The 17,341-nt window shown below is 44.2% G+C and overlaps 1 protein-coding gene across 2 annotated transcripts in view; it reads right to left on the bottom strand.

The window, feature by feature from the left end:
* Positions 1-546: 546 nt before the first annotated feature.
* The window catches only part of LOC133126197 (integrin beta-1-like), a 31,149-nt gene continuing 14,354 nt past the window's right edge, over positions 547-17,341 (bottom strand). Inside the window, exons 2-17 of one of the 2 annotated variants that reach the window (XM_061238145.1) lie at positions 14,137-14,203; positions 13,617-13,702; positions 12,271-12,493; positions 11,381-11,551; positions 10,890-11,128; positions 10,494-10,649; positions 10,209-10,304; positions 9,485-9,574; positions 9,192-9,332; positions 8,433-8,635; positions 7,837-8,075; positions 6,672-6,894; positions 5,003-5,235; positions 4,402-4,568; positions 3,110-3,194; positions 547-1,751 (exon numbers count right to left, since the gene is read on the bottom strand). In XM_061238145.1, the coding sequence (XP_061094129.1) occupies positions 3,117-3,194; positions 4,402-4,568; positions 5,003-5,235; positions 6,672-6,894; positions 7,837-8,075; positions 8,433-8,635; positions 9,192-9,332; positions 9,485-9,574; positions 10,209-10,304; positions 10,494-10,649; positions 10,890-11,128; positions 11,381-11,551; positions 12,271-12,493; positions 13,617-13,702; positions 14,137-14,203 (2,412 nt within the window). In that variant the 3' untranslated portion in view covers positions 547-1,751; positions 3,110-3,116. The remainder of the gene's footprint in view (positions 1,752-3,109; positions 3,195-4,401; positions 4,569-5,002; positions 5,236-6,671; positions 6,895-7,836; positions 8,076-8,432; positions 8,636-9,191; positions 9,333-9,484; positions 9,575-10,208; positions 10,305-10,493; positions 10,650-10,889; positions 11,129-11,380; positions 11,552-12,270; positions 12,494-13,616; positions 13,703-14,136; positions 14,204-17,341) is intronic. The other variant, XM_061238146.1, reaches the window with a different exon arrangement.

Raw genomic sequence — 17,341 nt, 5'->3', positions numbered from 1 at the left:
GCTCCTGCCAAATGGCTGAAGCTAACTGGGTGTGGGCTTAGTTAGTACTTGGATGGGAGACTAAGTTGCTGATGGGCCAGTTAGGGAGCCGATCTTCCCTCTGTTCAAATTATCCCCAATGCCCCAGTGCAGTGATGGGAACGCTGTGCTGTAGGAGACGCCGTCTTTCGGAGGAAATGTTAAACCAATGTCCAGACTCACTGCGATCATTAAAGATCCCATGACACCCTTTGCAACGAGTAGGGGTTCCCCAATGTTCTGCCTAATTTCCAAACCTGGCTCTTGGAGCCTGCCTTACTAATCAGCCCCCATTCAATTGGCAAAAAACATTGTTCTCTCCCGCTAAACCTCGGTTAGTGTGTGGTGAGCTTTCTGGTGCAAAATGGCAGCTGTACATCACCCAGGCAGTTGAAGTCAGTTTCCCCCTCATCAGTAAAGTGCTTTGAGTGTCTACAAAAGTGCTGTATTGTATGAATGCAATGCTCTATCTATCCATCTATAAACATATTTTAGAGAAAAGGGAGGCCAAATACACATGAAGCAGGGTAATGGTCATTTTTGGTACTTTAATAAATAACTTCAGAGACAGTATTGCAAAAGTGAACATAATGCAGAAAGAAAAAGGCACTTTAAACAGGAAAACAACGCGTGGAGTACATGTGCCGTTAAAAGTCTTTAAGAGTCCAAGAGGGCCTTTCCCTTAACACTGATCTTCAAACAGTAATGTGCTGGTTCATGTTCATGTTCCATGTGGAAAAGAGTGACCAAGCCTCTTCACTTCAGAATGCAACAAATAAACAACAACAATACAAAAATACAAACACGCAAGCTCTGACCGCTGAGGCATTCTGTACCCTTTCAAAAACAAATTAGCTTAAGGCGATTGATGCAAAACAAATCAAATAAGGCAAATACGGCAGCTATATTTGGTATAGCTTAAAATTTGAACACCGAAAAGGACCTGAGTTTTTTTACATGAGAAATTTCTACCTACTTCCAGTACACTGCTGCCTATTATTTTAACTGACATGATTCTGTTGACAAATATTTTTCCTCACATTTTAACATTTCCATCGAATGTTTCAATAATAATAATTCTAATAATGAAAAAGAAAAGAATCTCCTTATTTGCATCTTTATTCAGAACAGAATCTACTAACACACAACCCCACACTGCACCACTGTATGGCTGTTTGGGCCACTTCATGATGCGCAACGCTAGAGGTCTTGTTCTAAACTCAGGTCCCATATGACACTGCCTAAAATTCCATGTATAAAATGAATCCCCCTGTCCGTACGGGTTGTGTTCTGTGAAAGGCACAATATGACCTTAGGTCTCCTTGCCAGTCCTGTGGCAAAACAATTTCAGACGATTTAAAAGTATCAACGCCGAAAAACTGAAATCGTAAATTCCATGTTTACACATACTGTACATTTTATCCCCCAAATGATGCATAGAAAAAACTAAACAAAATAAAACTATGATTAGTAAAACATACGGAAAGAGTGACCTAATGCTATGATAATACTGTATCTACAAAAACAAATTAAACTGGGGAAAAAAAAGGAAAAGACAAACAAAAAACAAAACAAGCAAACAAACAAAAAAAACCCACCCGCCTTTGCCCGTCCCCTCCCGTGGACTATTTTGCATACAGTGTTGTATTGAGAGAACAGAGGCTCCGTCATTTGCCCTCATATTTGGGATTGACCACAGTTGTCACAGCACTCTTGTAGATGGGATTCTCGCCCTGGCAGAGGGGGAAAAACAAGTATGAGTGGGCGTGGCCGTCAGCTAGCAATGTGTCAGCTGGTGATAGAAATGCCATGACGTCAAGTTATCACCAGTGCTTACCGTTCCTCCCAAAATACACTTCCCACATGCAGAGCTGTTGTTTCTACAGCACTTCCCACAATCACTGAACTGGCAGTGATCTTAAACAAGATTTATTGCAATGGTAGTCTACAAACAGTACCTCATTAAAATATCTGTAGTTGTGATCTTAGACAGCTTCATTCCAAAAGTAGTAATCAGTGAGCACTCATGCCATATAAAACTTAATTCAGACTATAACAACATCAATATTATTAATGTTTTTTGTTAGAATTTAGTATATCATGAAAGTACATCTGTTCAGCATGTTAAAAACGTCAAACTTCACAACATGCAGTTGTGAGCTGGTTTAAAAACTGACTGGATCCCCGACATCCCTGCCTGTGAATGGTGTGCATTGAGAATGTGTGTGTGTGTGTGTGCGCGCACATTATCTCCCACCTCTAGGGTGTCTGTTGCCCTTAAACCGATTTATGAACTTATCATCTCATTGCAAGTCTCTTGAAAAGAGAGTCTTGCAAATGCGAGTAATATAACATAATGTAATGACTAACTGGAGCCATCCTGAACCCAGAACAGCAGGCTTAGCGTTGTCAAATACAAAGAGGATTCCGAGTTGTCCACCATGTTAAGTGAAGCAGCCTCAGGCCTGAGTAATATACCATGGTAATAGCGGCATAGGGTCATGACATTGACATGCCCAGAGCTGAATATTGATATTCTACGTGCCTTTACACGGGGCACATACACAGTTCACACTTCACATATTGTCCAGGATATATACTTAAGCAATGCAAATACCATGACTCAAGGGTAGAATATCAGAGTTTCAAATAGGAGCTGAACCTGTAATGTCCTTGGGCTACAAGCCTGGCTGTTTTTTATCTACTGGCCCACACATGGCAAACTTCACTTTGTCAACATGAAAAGAAACCAGGACCCTGTTTCATGAAGTAGGACAATGGAGTTAGCTGGATAACTGTGCCAAGTAAAACCTGGAATAGCTCTTTTGACTTCAGTCCTGATTTTTTGAAGGTTCTGCGTTTTACTCCTCACAGTTATCCAACCAACAATCTAGGCTGTAGTCCTGCTTTGTGAACTACCCCCCAGGTAAAATCCCCCAGTAATCTTGGTATGTTCAAATGGATGTGTGGATGTAAAAGATGGCAAGGATTTTGAGAGAAGGTGGAAAAATGAAGGAAGCTCGGAAAAGAGCCAACACAAACACTTGCTAGAAAAATCCCATGCAGAAAAAAGAAAGAGAGTAATACGAACTCAAAACTTATAGAGCCACAGCTTTGCGTCCATAGTTTGGATTCTGGAACTTATTAATAGGACTCTTGTATATGGGATTATCTTGCTATGGGCAGAAAATGGGGACAGACACAGAAGAACAGAACAGAAGGAGACAGATCAAGGGCAAGGTGTGAGAATGAGAACAGGGTGGAGCAATGAGCAGACAGAGGAGAGACTTCATTATTCAGAGAGATTTCACTATTCACATTCATGCTCTGACATCTGTACTCCTGAAGGATAACCAGCACATTAAAGAGAAATGCATGGACCCACTGACTGAACACACACACACACACACACACACACACACAGTCTGGCATTCCTGCTGTGTATATTAAAGGGAACTGCGTGTACCCACCGGCCACACACACACACCCAGACAGTCTACCATTACCGCTGTCCAGATGGGATTCCACAGTGGTATGGAACTGAATCCAGCGCACACAGAAACCATAAACAACCTCAATTGACGACTCATTTGAAGTGGAGTTAAGGGTGGCTGAAAAGGACACTTTCTGAAAATCCTCCTTTTTATCCGCCTTTGAGGTGCCTTCGTGTGACTGATGGCGTAATCATCGGCACGCCGTAATGAGAGTCCCCGAAGCCTCACCGCCCTGCCCATGTGACCAGAGACTCGCTGTGAGTAATCGGAACAAACTGAGTCGCCCAGTCCCTCCCCCAGCACTGCTGGTGTCCTTGTTATGCCCTCTGCTTAAGAATAGACAAGCAGTACCGGAATCTGAACAGCAGGGGGCAGCACCACCTCGGCATATACACTGGAAAAAACAGGCCTCTCCCAGAAAAAAAGGAAAGGCAGACACTTCCACTGATCCTCTGGGCCCCAAATAAGCCTGGGGCTCTCTGTAACAGCCCCGTCCACAGCAGCTGCTATTGTTGGCCGCTGTGGCCAGAGGTGGCATCCGCAGCGCGTGCGAGGCTGATTTTAAACAGCCGGCCGAGGGTCTGGAGCTCTGTGGAGACTGCTGCAGCAGCCCTGGAGGAGGCTGAACTACATTTCCCAGACAGGCCGGCGGAACAGCAGACCTGGCCTGTTAAAGACATCAGGGGCCGAGGGCCGTCCGAGATGGACAACCGCGCCCTGCGGCTATTGGGAAAGAAGGCTGTTTTCCGCAGAAGCCCCCCCGCTGTCTGTATTCTCCTGCACTTATCAGGTCGGGATAAGGCGCTCCGATCGGGAACGACAGGAAATATAGATAAAAAAGGCGGAAACTCTAATACCATACGAGCAGGGAAACACGCCAGCCCCTTACCGTGTCCCATCTGGCGTTCATCTTCTCCTTCTCGAACTTGGCGAACTCCCTCCTGTCATGGATGATCATGAGCAGCTTCCAGATGAGGAGCAGCGCCAGGCCTATCAGCACGATGCCCGCCACCACGCCCGCGACGATGGGAATGATGTCAGGACCCGTAGGGCACTCTGTAGCAAGGTATTGTGGGACATGAAGTCAGTGCCAATTCCTCAAATTCATTGCCTCTCACATCTACACTAAGGGGATTGAAAATGGATCACCATTTTTCATTGAGCGAAAATACACACAAATTAAACACATCCAATAGTTATTCCCAAGGTATATACACATACATCCATCTGTGTACACAGTTGGCACCCTTGCTAAATATGCACAAAAGTGCTGTAAACTAAAAAAAGAATAGTTATTCACAAGCTTGATTTTCCAACATGTGTATAGTAGAGCACTTTATTAATGATTCAATGGAGTCAACCGACTTACATTTTCCCCCCAAAAAAATAGGATCCACAATAACTACGTTGCTCTGGATAAGAGCTTCTGCCAAACGTAAGGTAATGTAACGAAGAGCCACGCGCGTTCCCTTCCAGGCAGCAGCACCCACCGAGCGTCTCCACCACGTGCACCTCGTTCTCGGTGTCGTTGTTGATGGCGTAGGTGTAGTAGAACCAGCAGTCGTTGGTGGCGCGCTCCTTACAGTGCATGAGGGGGAAGGCCTGCACGGGCTGGGGCAGCTTGTCCTGGTCCGGGACCTTTATCATTTTGAAGTAGCTGCATTCCTCCTCACACTTGTCCTTCTTCTCCCCTGTCCCGAAGGCCCGGCACTCCACACAGTCCCTGCGGGAGGGGGGCAGAGGCCACAGTTCAACCCTCCAAGTATGTTTTGATTTTATGACCGGTTTTCCATTTGGGGTCAAATTGAGCCCAACAATTTAAATCAACAGAAAAATATTGGAATAGAATTGTTTTTTTTTTGCACATAGTGTGGTGCCTGCTTATTATCTCCCATATTACTAGCCTTTTATCCATAAATATGAAAAATCTGTGTGAAACATCTCATTTTAGAGCCGAAGGAGCAGTAAGTGAAAGTTTGGCATGTGTGGGAAAGTGCCACCGGAATCATGCACAAAGAAATCAGAGAATAAAAATAAAAATGGTTGTACATTTTCTTACATTTTATGCAGTTACAGAAAGATCACACAGTATCAATACAAAAAAGGGTTAAGTGGTTTTTAAGAGATGTCAAATATAATAAGCGTTAACCCTTTCAGTCCAAAGCCAAACATGAAGTGGCTCCACCCAAATCCACCAAAGGGGTTTTGTCTTTGGTTGAGAAAATTGAGAAATTAGTCTTTTAATAGGGGCTCAAAAGAATATTACAAGTCATTTTGATTGGTTGAAAGGTATAAAGAGGGAATTCTAGGGTAGTTATGCTCGAGTGCCGTGTGGCACTCTTGAGACTTGGAGGGTCATATGCCCAGCCTTTACCATAGTCACTCGGGCCTACCCTCAGCTGGGTGGGGGAGGAACCGTCCGACATTTCACCGAGGCGCTTGTGAACTTTACAGCACAACACAACCTCCCACAGTGGACTACAACTCCCACAGGCACCACAGCAAAAGGCTTTCAAATCAGCCCAGTTCTCCTGGGCCTGAGCGGGTGAAATGACCCAGCAGGGGGAAACTTTGCACTGCTCAGCAGGCATCGCTGTGTTTACCCTACACTCATGCAAGGCATAGAGTGACCGTTGGATAAACAGCCTGGAAAAACGTTGTCCCTCCAGACTAAAGGCAGGAATTTTATCACTGGGTGGGAAGGCAAGCTTAAGTGATCTTTGCCTTCAAACAGGATGTGGTTTTTATCTGTGTCCAATTTTAGAATGTTTTTGTTTTGCTTGTTTTAGCCCTTTGCCTGACCTGCAGCTACACATGCACAAATTCATACTCATACATTTTCTGAATGCATTGCTTCTAATACAGGCAGAGCATGGCCGATTAACACAAACGCTGAAATAAAGTTTTAAACGATTAAAAAAATGAATACATTCATAGAATGTTCTCTAGTCTTTTGGTGATTTTTAAAAAGGAGCATCACATCTCTTCAGGAGATAGTCAGCGTATAAAAATAGCCAAAACCGTCATATTAAGAACCTGACAAGATGAGTCAGAAAAGTCACAGCGATGGAAAAAAAGGACTCCCCTGGGACTTGTGCAGCCCTGCGGTCACCCGGTCAGTTATAAGGGACAGGGACGCAGACGGCTGCGCAGACTCACTTGTGCTCTGCGCAGATCCCGGGGCAAGTGGGGCAGATCTCGCAGGTGGGGCCCTGGAACTTGGGGTCGGTGCACTTGCAGGTGCCGCATTCGCAGATGCCCCGCCCGTTGCAGACCTGCTTGTTGGAGGCGTGGCAGGTGGTGTTGTCCAAGGAGCAGTCGCAGGCGCTGCCCGTGTAGTTAGCTTCACAGATGCACACCCGGCATTCGCAGCGACCGTGCCCTGCCGAAGTGCAAAATGAAACCAGGTTAAAACCCGGTTAAACCAGGGGTGCACAACTCCGGTCCTGGAGGGCCGGTCTGCGAGCTGGTTTCAACCAATTACCTTCATTTATTTTTTTATAAATTATGTTGGGTTACTCCTGTACTTGAGCACAGTATAATCTTTCGGTTACATTAGCAGTCTGCAGCTGTAGCTGGTCCATATACAAATGTCTGCTCAAGACATTATTTAGCTAATTAAATAATTAAGAGCAGAAGTTGGCACAAAATCCTGAAGCGGATAAGCCCTTGCTGTTCACCTCTGAGTTAAGTCCACGTCTCGCCGCAATCGTCTTACACTGCTCTCTGTAGTCAAACCCATTTTTAAATGTCTACCCTCTCATAAATGATACATACAATTACCACATTATTGGGTAATGATTTATATTAACTCTGTCTCCATAAAACATTCATTACACATTAATGAGCATGAAAAAGCATGTGCATTCATGAATATGCTCTGTAGCCCGCAACATAACACAATCATGAGATAAGTAAAACATATTATAAAGCATTCATAACACAGTATAATTGTAATGCAATATTTTTATAAGGCTCACAAATGCATAATGGATGCTAATGTAAATCATTACCCATTATTCTTCTAAGCAGATGCATGGAACCAGATTATGCTTCACATATAATTATACAGTTGCTAATTTATACATTCGATTGCTTACTGAAGTCTGTTCAAGGGAACAACTGTGTAGCAGCAGAATAGTGCAGTAGTTAAGGAGCTAACTCTTGCCGTTTAAACTGATAGCATGACAAGACTAACAACAATAGCAGAAACCTTTAGATATGAACCCACAACCATCTGGTAACAAGATATGTTCCATAACTGCCATGCCACTGAGTAGTGGCTGCTACTTTTGGAAAGGGACGCGTTAATGGCGGGCCTCACCTCCGCAGAGCTTGTTGTTGGAGCGGTCGCAGTTGAAGTTGTCACACTCGCAGTACTTGCTGCTGTAGCGCTCCTCTGGGTTGTCCCTCTTCTTGCACTCGCACAGGCCACATATGCAGTCCCCATTGTTGCTGCAGATGTCAGTGCCGTTGTCACGCCGACAGTTGGCGTCCAGGTCGTCGCTGTTGACATCATCGGTGCGGCACTCACACTGTCTGCCAATGCGCCCTTCATAGCACCTGAGGATCGAGAGAAGCGCTCTGAGAAGGAGACTAGAGACTCAGTGATAAATACCCATCTAGGGCTGGAGGATACAAAGCCCTAATATCTCATACCAACACATGATACTTCCTCTCAGACACAGTATTCAAACTCCCTTCTTCACAAAATTATTTACAGAAGAACTTTGGTGTTTTGTGAAGTTACAGTGAAGCAAAAAGGCCAGACAACATTAATATTTGGGAAAGAAAAAGCAAAACATCCAGACAGACTAGCATAAGAGGAAGCTTGATGGACACCTAACTGGGTGCCATTTTGAGCACAGCACTGCTGCAGCCCAGTGAAGGAGTTCATCATGCTGACGTTGGAGACCGTACCTGCAGGCCCCACATTCGAATGTTCCGTTCCCGTTGTGACAGATGGGACTATTCTTCTCTCCACCAGCCTGGCAGTCGCACTCACATATGAAGTTGAGGACAATCTCCACCTCCTCTGTGAAACCCAGGGGCTTGATTTTGATGGTCTCTGACTGGCCGTGCTTTGGGCACTTGTGTGCTTCGACACTGATTTTGAATGACACCTGAAAGGAGAAGTTTGACATATCAGAATGCATACAGTGTACCGCACACACACTCGCACAGTTTATTTTCACACAAGTAGTGTGCAATGCTGTCATCGTTACGATTGTCATTACCGTTAATAGCATTCTATTAATGCAGTTCAAAAGATATCAGCAAGGAAAACATGACCACAGATATATTCTCTTGGGCATCTGGAAAAGATAGTTAGTAGTCCAGTTGGCTTGAATCACTGCGTTTAAGTGGAGCATTACAGACGTCCTACTACTGACCATGGATGTATGGATGCAAAGCACATCACTATATAAGTTGGTGGGCTTCTCAAATCAACCAGGTCAGGTTCATACAGTAGTCTTCCAGGAGTCTTGGTTTTCAGCAGCAAGCCTTATCTGCACTGTACTCGAGCGGTTGAAGTAGAGGTTAGGTTTCAAATAAATTAAAATTCCGCAAGCAGATGAGAGTGAGAGTCTAGGCAGACAGAAAGACAGGGACAGATGGACAGAGAGAGAGACAGTAAAGAGAGAGATTGAACTTTGAAAGAAGAGGGCTTGTGCCAACCTCGTCCCCGATGGAGATGTTGGAACACTTCCTGCCGTTGTCTCCTTCTCCCACCACGCCGTTCTTACAGCGGGATTGGTATGTGATCGTCACCCCATCGGGAAGCTTGCTGTTCTCCAGAATCACCTCTGAGGACAGGGACTACAGAACACAGCAGAGTGCTTACTTCACAGCATGGTAGAACACAGGAGTTCATAGCACAGTTTGGCACTGTACATTTAATTTTGTAAAAACCTTTTGGTCTTTAAAGTAGACAGGTACAAAAACTGCCTCGAGGGGTCAGCAATACTCACATTGTAAGCATCAATAATGAGATTGATGACATTGCTGGAGTTGGCAGAGAGAGTCCCGACGGCAGACTTTGGAATGAGATTCTTCAGTTCCTGGAGAGGAAATAAAGCAAAATTCTTGACATTTCCCAAAACAAAATTTTCTATATATGCTATTTTTATGTGCAAGAGAGTCATTTTTACCTTGTTGAGACAGATTTAGATTTCTAGCATGATATTTAAATTTGGCCCTAAACACATATTTGTACAACTGGAGTCTAGAATTACAAGCCTTTTTCCAGTGTTGTGGTTTGGTCACCACGAAGGGCGTTCCAAGTTAAAGTCTACCAGAATACCACCTCATTTCATCCTGGCTGAACACAATCCCTATTGGGAAACCATACAAGGGCATCGTTTAGCGTTGGCGAATTGTCACCCAAGAGGGATGGAACACAAACTACCAGAATACCACCTCATCCCATCCTGGTTGACCACTACAGTCACTATTGAGAAACCAGACAAGGGCATTGTTTAGTGCGGTGAACCAAACTGCCACCAACAGGGATGGGACACACAAACACTGATAGGGCACAAACACGCTAATAAGGAGCAGATGGTTCAGTCCCGGGGCAGACATTCCACAGGCATTCAAATAGCTGGATCTCTCCCAGACCTGAGCACATGCAAGGCGGCTGCTATCTCCAGTCATGGACTACATACACGTGCAGGCAGACTCACACAAGCATACCTTGTAAACGGGCTGGAACTCCTCAGTGATGGCAAAGATGGTTTGAATGTTGTTATCGCTGAGTTTCTGTACCAGGTGAGCGATTGAGGGATAGTCCTGGAAAGGGAGAAACAAAATAAGAATGGCTGATGATCAAATAGAGTAGGTCAGATGTCAGGATGGGGTGCTGTAAGTTGTACATAGACATGAGCTATGCATTATAGCTGGACTCTATATAATTAAAACAAAAGACAAAAAACATTTTAGAACAAACTATATTATGAAGAGTTTAAGGTAGTTACACACATAGTAGTGACTCATGGTGTACATGTTGTTCTCCAGGTGGCATTTCCCATCGTTGGGCAGCACAATCCCGCCCAGTTTCCCATCTCCTGCGAAGTGGAAGCCAGCGTCGGTGGAGAACACAAGAAGGCGAGTCACGTTCCTCCAGCCAATCGCTTCCTAGGTGGGTGGGGCAATGGGTAGGGTGGGGGTACAGAGGTTCATGAACACCTTTGGCTCCAGAAACAAATCCACTACAGTAGCTAAAAATCCAATTTGGTAGGAAAAAACTGATTATATAGGGAAGGAATTGACCATTGCTTATATAACTAGTGCCAGGTCAAAGTACTGGGAAATGGGAGGTCGCAAAGTCACAGAGTTTTCGGTCTCTTTGCGGAAACAGGAAGCCGTTACACTTACGCCGCAGACCGCCACTTGCATGATGGCGTCGAAGCCGCCCTCGGGGGAGTCGAGGTTCCCAGAGATCTGCTGCTGGCCCACCAGAGTGTTGAACTGCTTCCCGTCGCTGGTCAGTTTGAGCACGTTCTTGTAGCTGAAGGGGCTGGTGCAGTTCTGGTCCCCGGTGCAGGGGTTCAGGAGCTTGGCTGGGGTGGTGCTGATGTAGGGCATGACTGTCTTCTCCACAAAGGAGCCAAACCCTAATTTGGGGAAGGGGTGAGGGAGGATGAGGACGTGGCTGATGAGGACCAGACTTAGAGGAATGTCCCTGAGACAGCATACCATGTGGAAATCAATAGAAATCAAAGTGGCTTAGAACATCTTTATAACCTTTCCACTAAAAATAAGGATGTGAACATTCGTGAAAGAAAACACATTCCCCTCATTCTTCTTGGGATGAGAGACCAGACAAAATCAAGACAACTGGAGAATATGACAATGTGGATCCTTACCAATTCTGAAATCTGAGGTAATCTTTGACATTTCTACCATCAGACTTGTTCCCAGGTTTTTAACATTTTCCAAGTCATCTTTCATGGAGAAAGAGAGGTCCATAAGGTAGTACAGATCAATGGGGTAGTCTTCTGCCCTTTTGAACTTGAGATTAAAGGACTGGGCTTCACCTGCAGAGAGAGATAGAGAGAGAAAGAGAGGGGAAAAGAGACTCCAGCTTGAAAAATACCCTTCCTTCAGTGCAAAAATGCATTTATGAATATCCTGTTGGACAGCTTCATGGCCTTACAATGACTGCAAAAGAAGATGCCAGACTTCGCTTCTAGTAAAACTGCTTCCTCAAGTTATTGATTATGATGAACTTCCTAAGACCAAGACAACAGACTCGCACTGGAATTTTCGATTTTGGCTATGTCTGCTTGCCAAACTTTTATGGCCAGTTTCACAAGGCTTTCAAAAGTCAGCTGAGATCGAGTTTGTTATTGATTAATAACAAAACATCGCATCATCATGAAATAAGTAACTGCACAAACAACCAATAATTACATATCTACATAGACGTTACATAAACCAACCCCAAAATAAGTTATTTTTATAATACGCATACATTTTTAATCAGTGTGTACAGGATATAGGAACATCAGCACTTTAAAGACTGACCATTATAATAAGTACATATGGCTAGGCTTCAGATGCTCCACATATGTTTTCAATGACCTCTGAAAATCAATTTTGCATGCTCCATTTTTAAACCACTAGACAAGAAGTTTAAAACATTTTTCAGCACTAAAAGGTAATTTCCTAATGCACAGCATGTGGGGGACCAACCCCTTACAGGGAAAGAGCCAGGGGTGAGTTCACAACCATGAAAAAAAGGAGGCTGGGTTACCAGAGCGGAGGTTGAGGGTGAGCTTCTGTGGCTGGATCTGTGTGATCTCCTCGGGTTTGAGTTTCTCCGCCCCGTTCTTATTACGGTTGGTGACCGGCACGTCCTTGTTGATGGTCTGACTCCCCCGGGGGTCCTCAATCAGAGTCACGTTACATCCCTTCTTCTTCAACGACTCCAGCTCATCGCAGCGGGCTGACGTGGGCTCTCCCTGCTTCAGAAACTCCTGCAGGGAATCAGGAAGTCAAGCCGCTGCAGGTACCCGCTGAACCAAAATGGAGAACAGCTACACAGTTAAATGCAACTGGATAATTCCTACTTAATTTGATTCCTACTAAATTATTATCACTGAATTACTGTGCAGTCAAAAACGATGGGAATACTGTGGAAATTAAAAGCATTCTGGTTAAATGACCTTTGGACAACTTCACAATATTTTTTCTAGTCTTCCAACAGGACAGTCCAATTTTTCTTTCTGCAATTTCAAATGTTGAAGGAATGGAATGCACCAAACACTATTTGTTTTCTGTAACCACCTGTTGCCAAGTGTTCATTTTCTGAGGGGTCTCAGTTCAAGGCAAGTGAGGGGTACACCAAACCCACACTGTGTTCCCTTATAAGGCCTAAGAAAACACCAGTGAGAAGCAGAACTAGTCTGAGTACATAAGAAAGAAAGAAAACCATTTCATGTGCCATTCTCAGTCCAGGGAATGAAAAGTATTAACGTGGACAAAAAACCCACCATCAAAAGGTGCAAAAAGAGAAACAACAGCTATCCTGACACTACAATGGACACAAGAGTAGAGGGTTAAGACAGAGAGGCATTGTGCATGCAGGTGACATTTTTAGTACTTAAACATATTATTCAATTTACCTGGAAAGCAGGTTTGTAAGTAAATAGAGTGAGCGAGAGTGAGATGTTCAGGTTGTCCATGCAAGGTCTGGGGCTATTCTGGTATCGTTATGTATATGATGCCATTGTGGATCCCAAAGAAAACACTGAAGAAACTTTCAGAAATCAGAGGTACACGCCGTCTCAACCTTTGCTGTATGAGGCTACACCGAGTACATACACCAAGGGAGTGTACACCCTTCGGTAGCCTTCCAGATGAGCATTGGATAAAATTGGACAAGTCCCTGCATGAAGCAGACTTATTGAAAATCCTTGGGCGAAATTGTGCGGATATTAAACGCCAGTGAGAAGCAGAATCCACTACCAGACATTATAGCAATGGCCAGCGTAGAAGTCGCAGGGTTTGAGAGCAGGACAGAGTACTGTACTATTCACATTTTACAGGGGAATAAAGGAAGGGGTACTTCCATCCTAACCCCCCAAAAAAAGCACTTACTGGGTCTGTACACCACCCGCACTTCTCTCCAACTTGAATGCATTCTCCACAGGATTTTGCATTGGCCTTGATGCAGTCATTCCCTTCTACAGGGCAAAAACAAAAAAAGAAGAACATTTTAGAAAAAGGAATAACTTGCCCAATGTGACGCAGTGCACACACAGTATTTAGTTTGGAAGGCAGCAGCTTTCTGTTCCCACCCCCTCTCTATGGGGCAGGCTGGAGTCGGAACATTCCGGTCCTGTGTCTGTGCCATGTTGGAGAAGGACCGGGAGGGCGGCTCCTCAGAGCTATGACATCACTCCATCAGGCCTGCGGGCTTGCTCCCTCACGGGATGTTGAGTTAGCGCTGTGCTCTGATTTTCTGCGCATGTCTTTAATGTCACACTCCTTTACAGTGGCATTAAACTACCAGAGACATTCACTGCTATGATCGTGTGACCAAGCAGCAACTTGTTGAGAGTTAACAATAAATCATAAAACAGAGTTGGGGAAAAAAAAGAAGAAAATAAATTCTTACCTTGCTGGGCACAGCTGTAACAAATTATCCCCGAGAGAGTTGCTATAAAAAGTACCTTTAGGTCCATCTATAAAAAAAGAAGAATAAAAAAAGTTACAAGAGTAATTTGGAACACACAATGTAGATGCAGGATGATTAGTTCATGGAAGTTGGACACAGAAAAAAGCAACATTGAGTTGCTATAGGAAATGCCTGGGAAAACCATTGTGCTGTGCGCATGAATCATGCCAATTCCTCTGCTAATTATAAAAAGTGATCAATTAATAATTAAACATAGTTTAAAAGTTGAGTTCCCTTCATTAACCATGTGGAATGTGGACCATGCTTAAGTGCTTCTATTTCTGTGACCACATTCATTACTGACAGCTTGAGAGCTCAACTGAGCAGTGTTATGGAGGGCTTCCTAAATCAAAGTCAGCCATGGGATAGAGAGAGAACAAGAGTGTGCAAGTGTATGTATGTATATATGTGAATGTGTATGTGTGTGTGTATTTCTTTGAGCATGTGTGCGTGTGTGTGTATGTGAGTTTGTATGCATGCAAGTGTGTATTTCTTTGAGCGTGTGTCTGTATATGTGAGTGCACGTGTGTGTGTGTGTGTATGTATATGAGTGTATTTCTTTAAGCATTTTTGTGTGTGTGTGTGTGTGTGTGTGTGTGTGTGTGTGGGCCAGACGTGCTATTCTCAGGCTGTGACAGGATAGCAGAGGGGGCTTCTGAAATAGGTGGTGTGGGCTTAGTGCTGGGGCTGCAGCTCTCCGCCCTGTAAATAGCACAGGTCCCCTATGGTCAGTAGCCCTCCGTCTCCGGACTCCCCCTCCTCCCTTAGCTCCAAGTCATCTCTATCGATCCATCTGATGACGGGCAGATCAATGACTAGCCCTTAAACAGTACACTCATTGCTTTGTGAAGGCTAAATGCCTCATCCATACCGCTCCACCTCCCTCTCTGCTGGGAAAACACTTGACAGCTAGAGCGAGTAACGCCCCAGGAATAAGGTATGACACCCAAGAGTCTCTCACACGAAACCAAACCCTGAGTCGATTAGACTGAATTTCCAGTCACTCCGGTGTGTCCGGTGGCAATGCCGGGTGAATCAGTCCTTCGTGAGCGTGCCTGTTATATGAGCAGCAAGAGAGCCAGCAAGTCTATGACCCTCAATTAGATCACATAGCAGCTTTTAGGGCTGCAGAACCAAAATTAGCCCTTTAACAGCCAATGTCAAGCTAAAGGGCCACTCGTGCTACTCTTTATACAGTAGGTCAAGATATTTAATATGTTAAATGTTAAATATGCGCGGTAACCAGCATTTTCTTTTTTGGTCAGACCATACTTAATACTTAATAAAAATATTAATTTCAGAAAATCTAAAACAAACCAAAACAAAGTAGCATATTTGCCGAGCATGTACCAAAATATTTACCCTATTTCTTTTCTCAAGGTCTAGGTTTTCAGATACAATCCGAGATACAGCGTGTTCATTATGTCTCGAGAGCTGCACCAAGATAACCTGTGAACTCCATGTCCTGCTACTATTTGTCTTCTGCTGCTCGCTGCAATTAGCTCCATCAAGATGCTGGTTGTAACTTGTAAATTATAATATGAATCTTATGCACTAGGGCGGGAATTGGAATAGTCGTAACTATGATATCTGTGATAGAACACGTGAAAGCCCACCAATGGTAGTCTTGAAGTCTACATGCAACAGCAAGAAACCCTTCAATGTGTGGGTACAGGAAAAAAAACAGGAAATTATTATTCAAACTGCTATCTTTCAGCATTTCCTGTGTTATCAGAAAAGCTCACAGTGAGGCTGGCTGGAACTTTGAATCCAGCTTTAAGTTTACATTTGTCTTTGGTCACAAAGCTAGAGAAATGTACTGCAGTGTCCCAGTAAAGTCTTAGTCAAGTATTCCTGGTGCAACAAAATAAAGGTGTGAACAACCTGAAGGGTGTTTGAGGGAACGGTGTGTCAGTTTAATTAAAAGGAAAAAATAAAACCATTTTATGAACACTATTTTCAAGTACAAAAACACCAATGCAGCAGTTGCTAAGGTAAGTGCAGTCTACTATCTAGATGGTATTTTAAGCACACCTTCAGACAAGGTGGTGAACATCCCTAATATCATTAGATTAAGAGCCACGGACATCAAACGCAGCCTGGTAAAGCCCACAATATATAAAGTTTCATATATACGCTCAATATAGCACTTAGTTCTTAAGAATGTGATGTATATACTGTATGTATGTATGTGTGTGTGTGTACATGTGTGTACATTCACTTTTTTCTAAAAATACATATGTTATATTAAGGAATCTGATATTAAAACCAGATTGTACCCCTAACCTCTTTGATTCAGGACAGATTGGTTATGGTTAAGGTTAAAAACAGAGCCTCAGTAAAGAAGCCTGCATGAAGAGAGGAGACACAAATAAACACCAAGCTGGGAAGAATACGAGCAGACTCCTGAAGGCGACAAACAAACACAGACCTACTGAATGAAACTGTTCTTCTACTGCATTGTTAGTCTAGCTGGTTAGCTGGACCCGTTGCCCCTCACACATTACCCGTGAGCCTCACTCCGTGACTAACAGCCCTGCCTGCTTAACACGCAGGGGTGCGCAGCTCTCGTAAACACACCAGGCGAGGCGGTGATGTACTGCCTAAAGCGCGTCTAAAATGGGCCTCGCTGCTCCAAAATTCCTGAAGGGCTGAATCTCCACAGACCTGAACAAGGTCGAAGTTCAATCATGGCACACAGCGTGCGCAGCTGGTGTTCACGTGCTGCCATATATGGATGGGTGGCAGCCTCAGCCACACCCCCTTCCCCATAACGGACAGCTCGGTTAGAGACTGCTCTGGATTTGCTTCACTTCACTCCAGCGGGGGGGAAAGCATGCAGACCAAGCTGCTCGATTGATTGACTGCCTGAGCGGTGCTTAAGTTGAGCAAAGGGGGGGGGGCATCTTTGTTAAATATTTTTTGAGCTTGTGTTGTTGGCTGTCACAGTGAGGGCACTGGCCACAACAACACCACTTTATTTCTGCCCTTTCAGTAAATTAAATTGTCAGAGAAAAAACTCATTTCGGCTGTAATTCAAATACAGAAAAGGCTATTGTTTTTTTTAAAGGAGTCCGCTAACAGTGCTGCAGCAAGGGTTACTAGGGGCCAGAAGAACCGCCGTGTATCAACCAGACCACGGCCC

This window comes from Conger conger, chromosome 4, assembly GCF_963514075.1.
Source record: "Conger conger chromosome 4, fConCon1.1, whole genome shotgun sequence".
NCBI lineage: Eukaryota > Metazoa > Chordata > Actinopteri > Anguilliformes > Congridae > Conger > Conger conger.
This window is presented reverse-complemented; position numbering and strand designations above follow the sequence as displayed.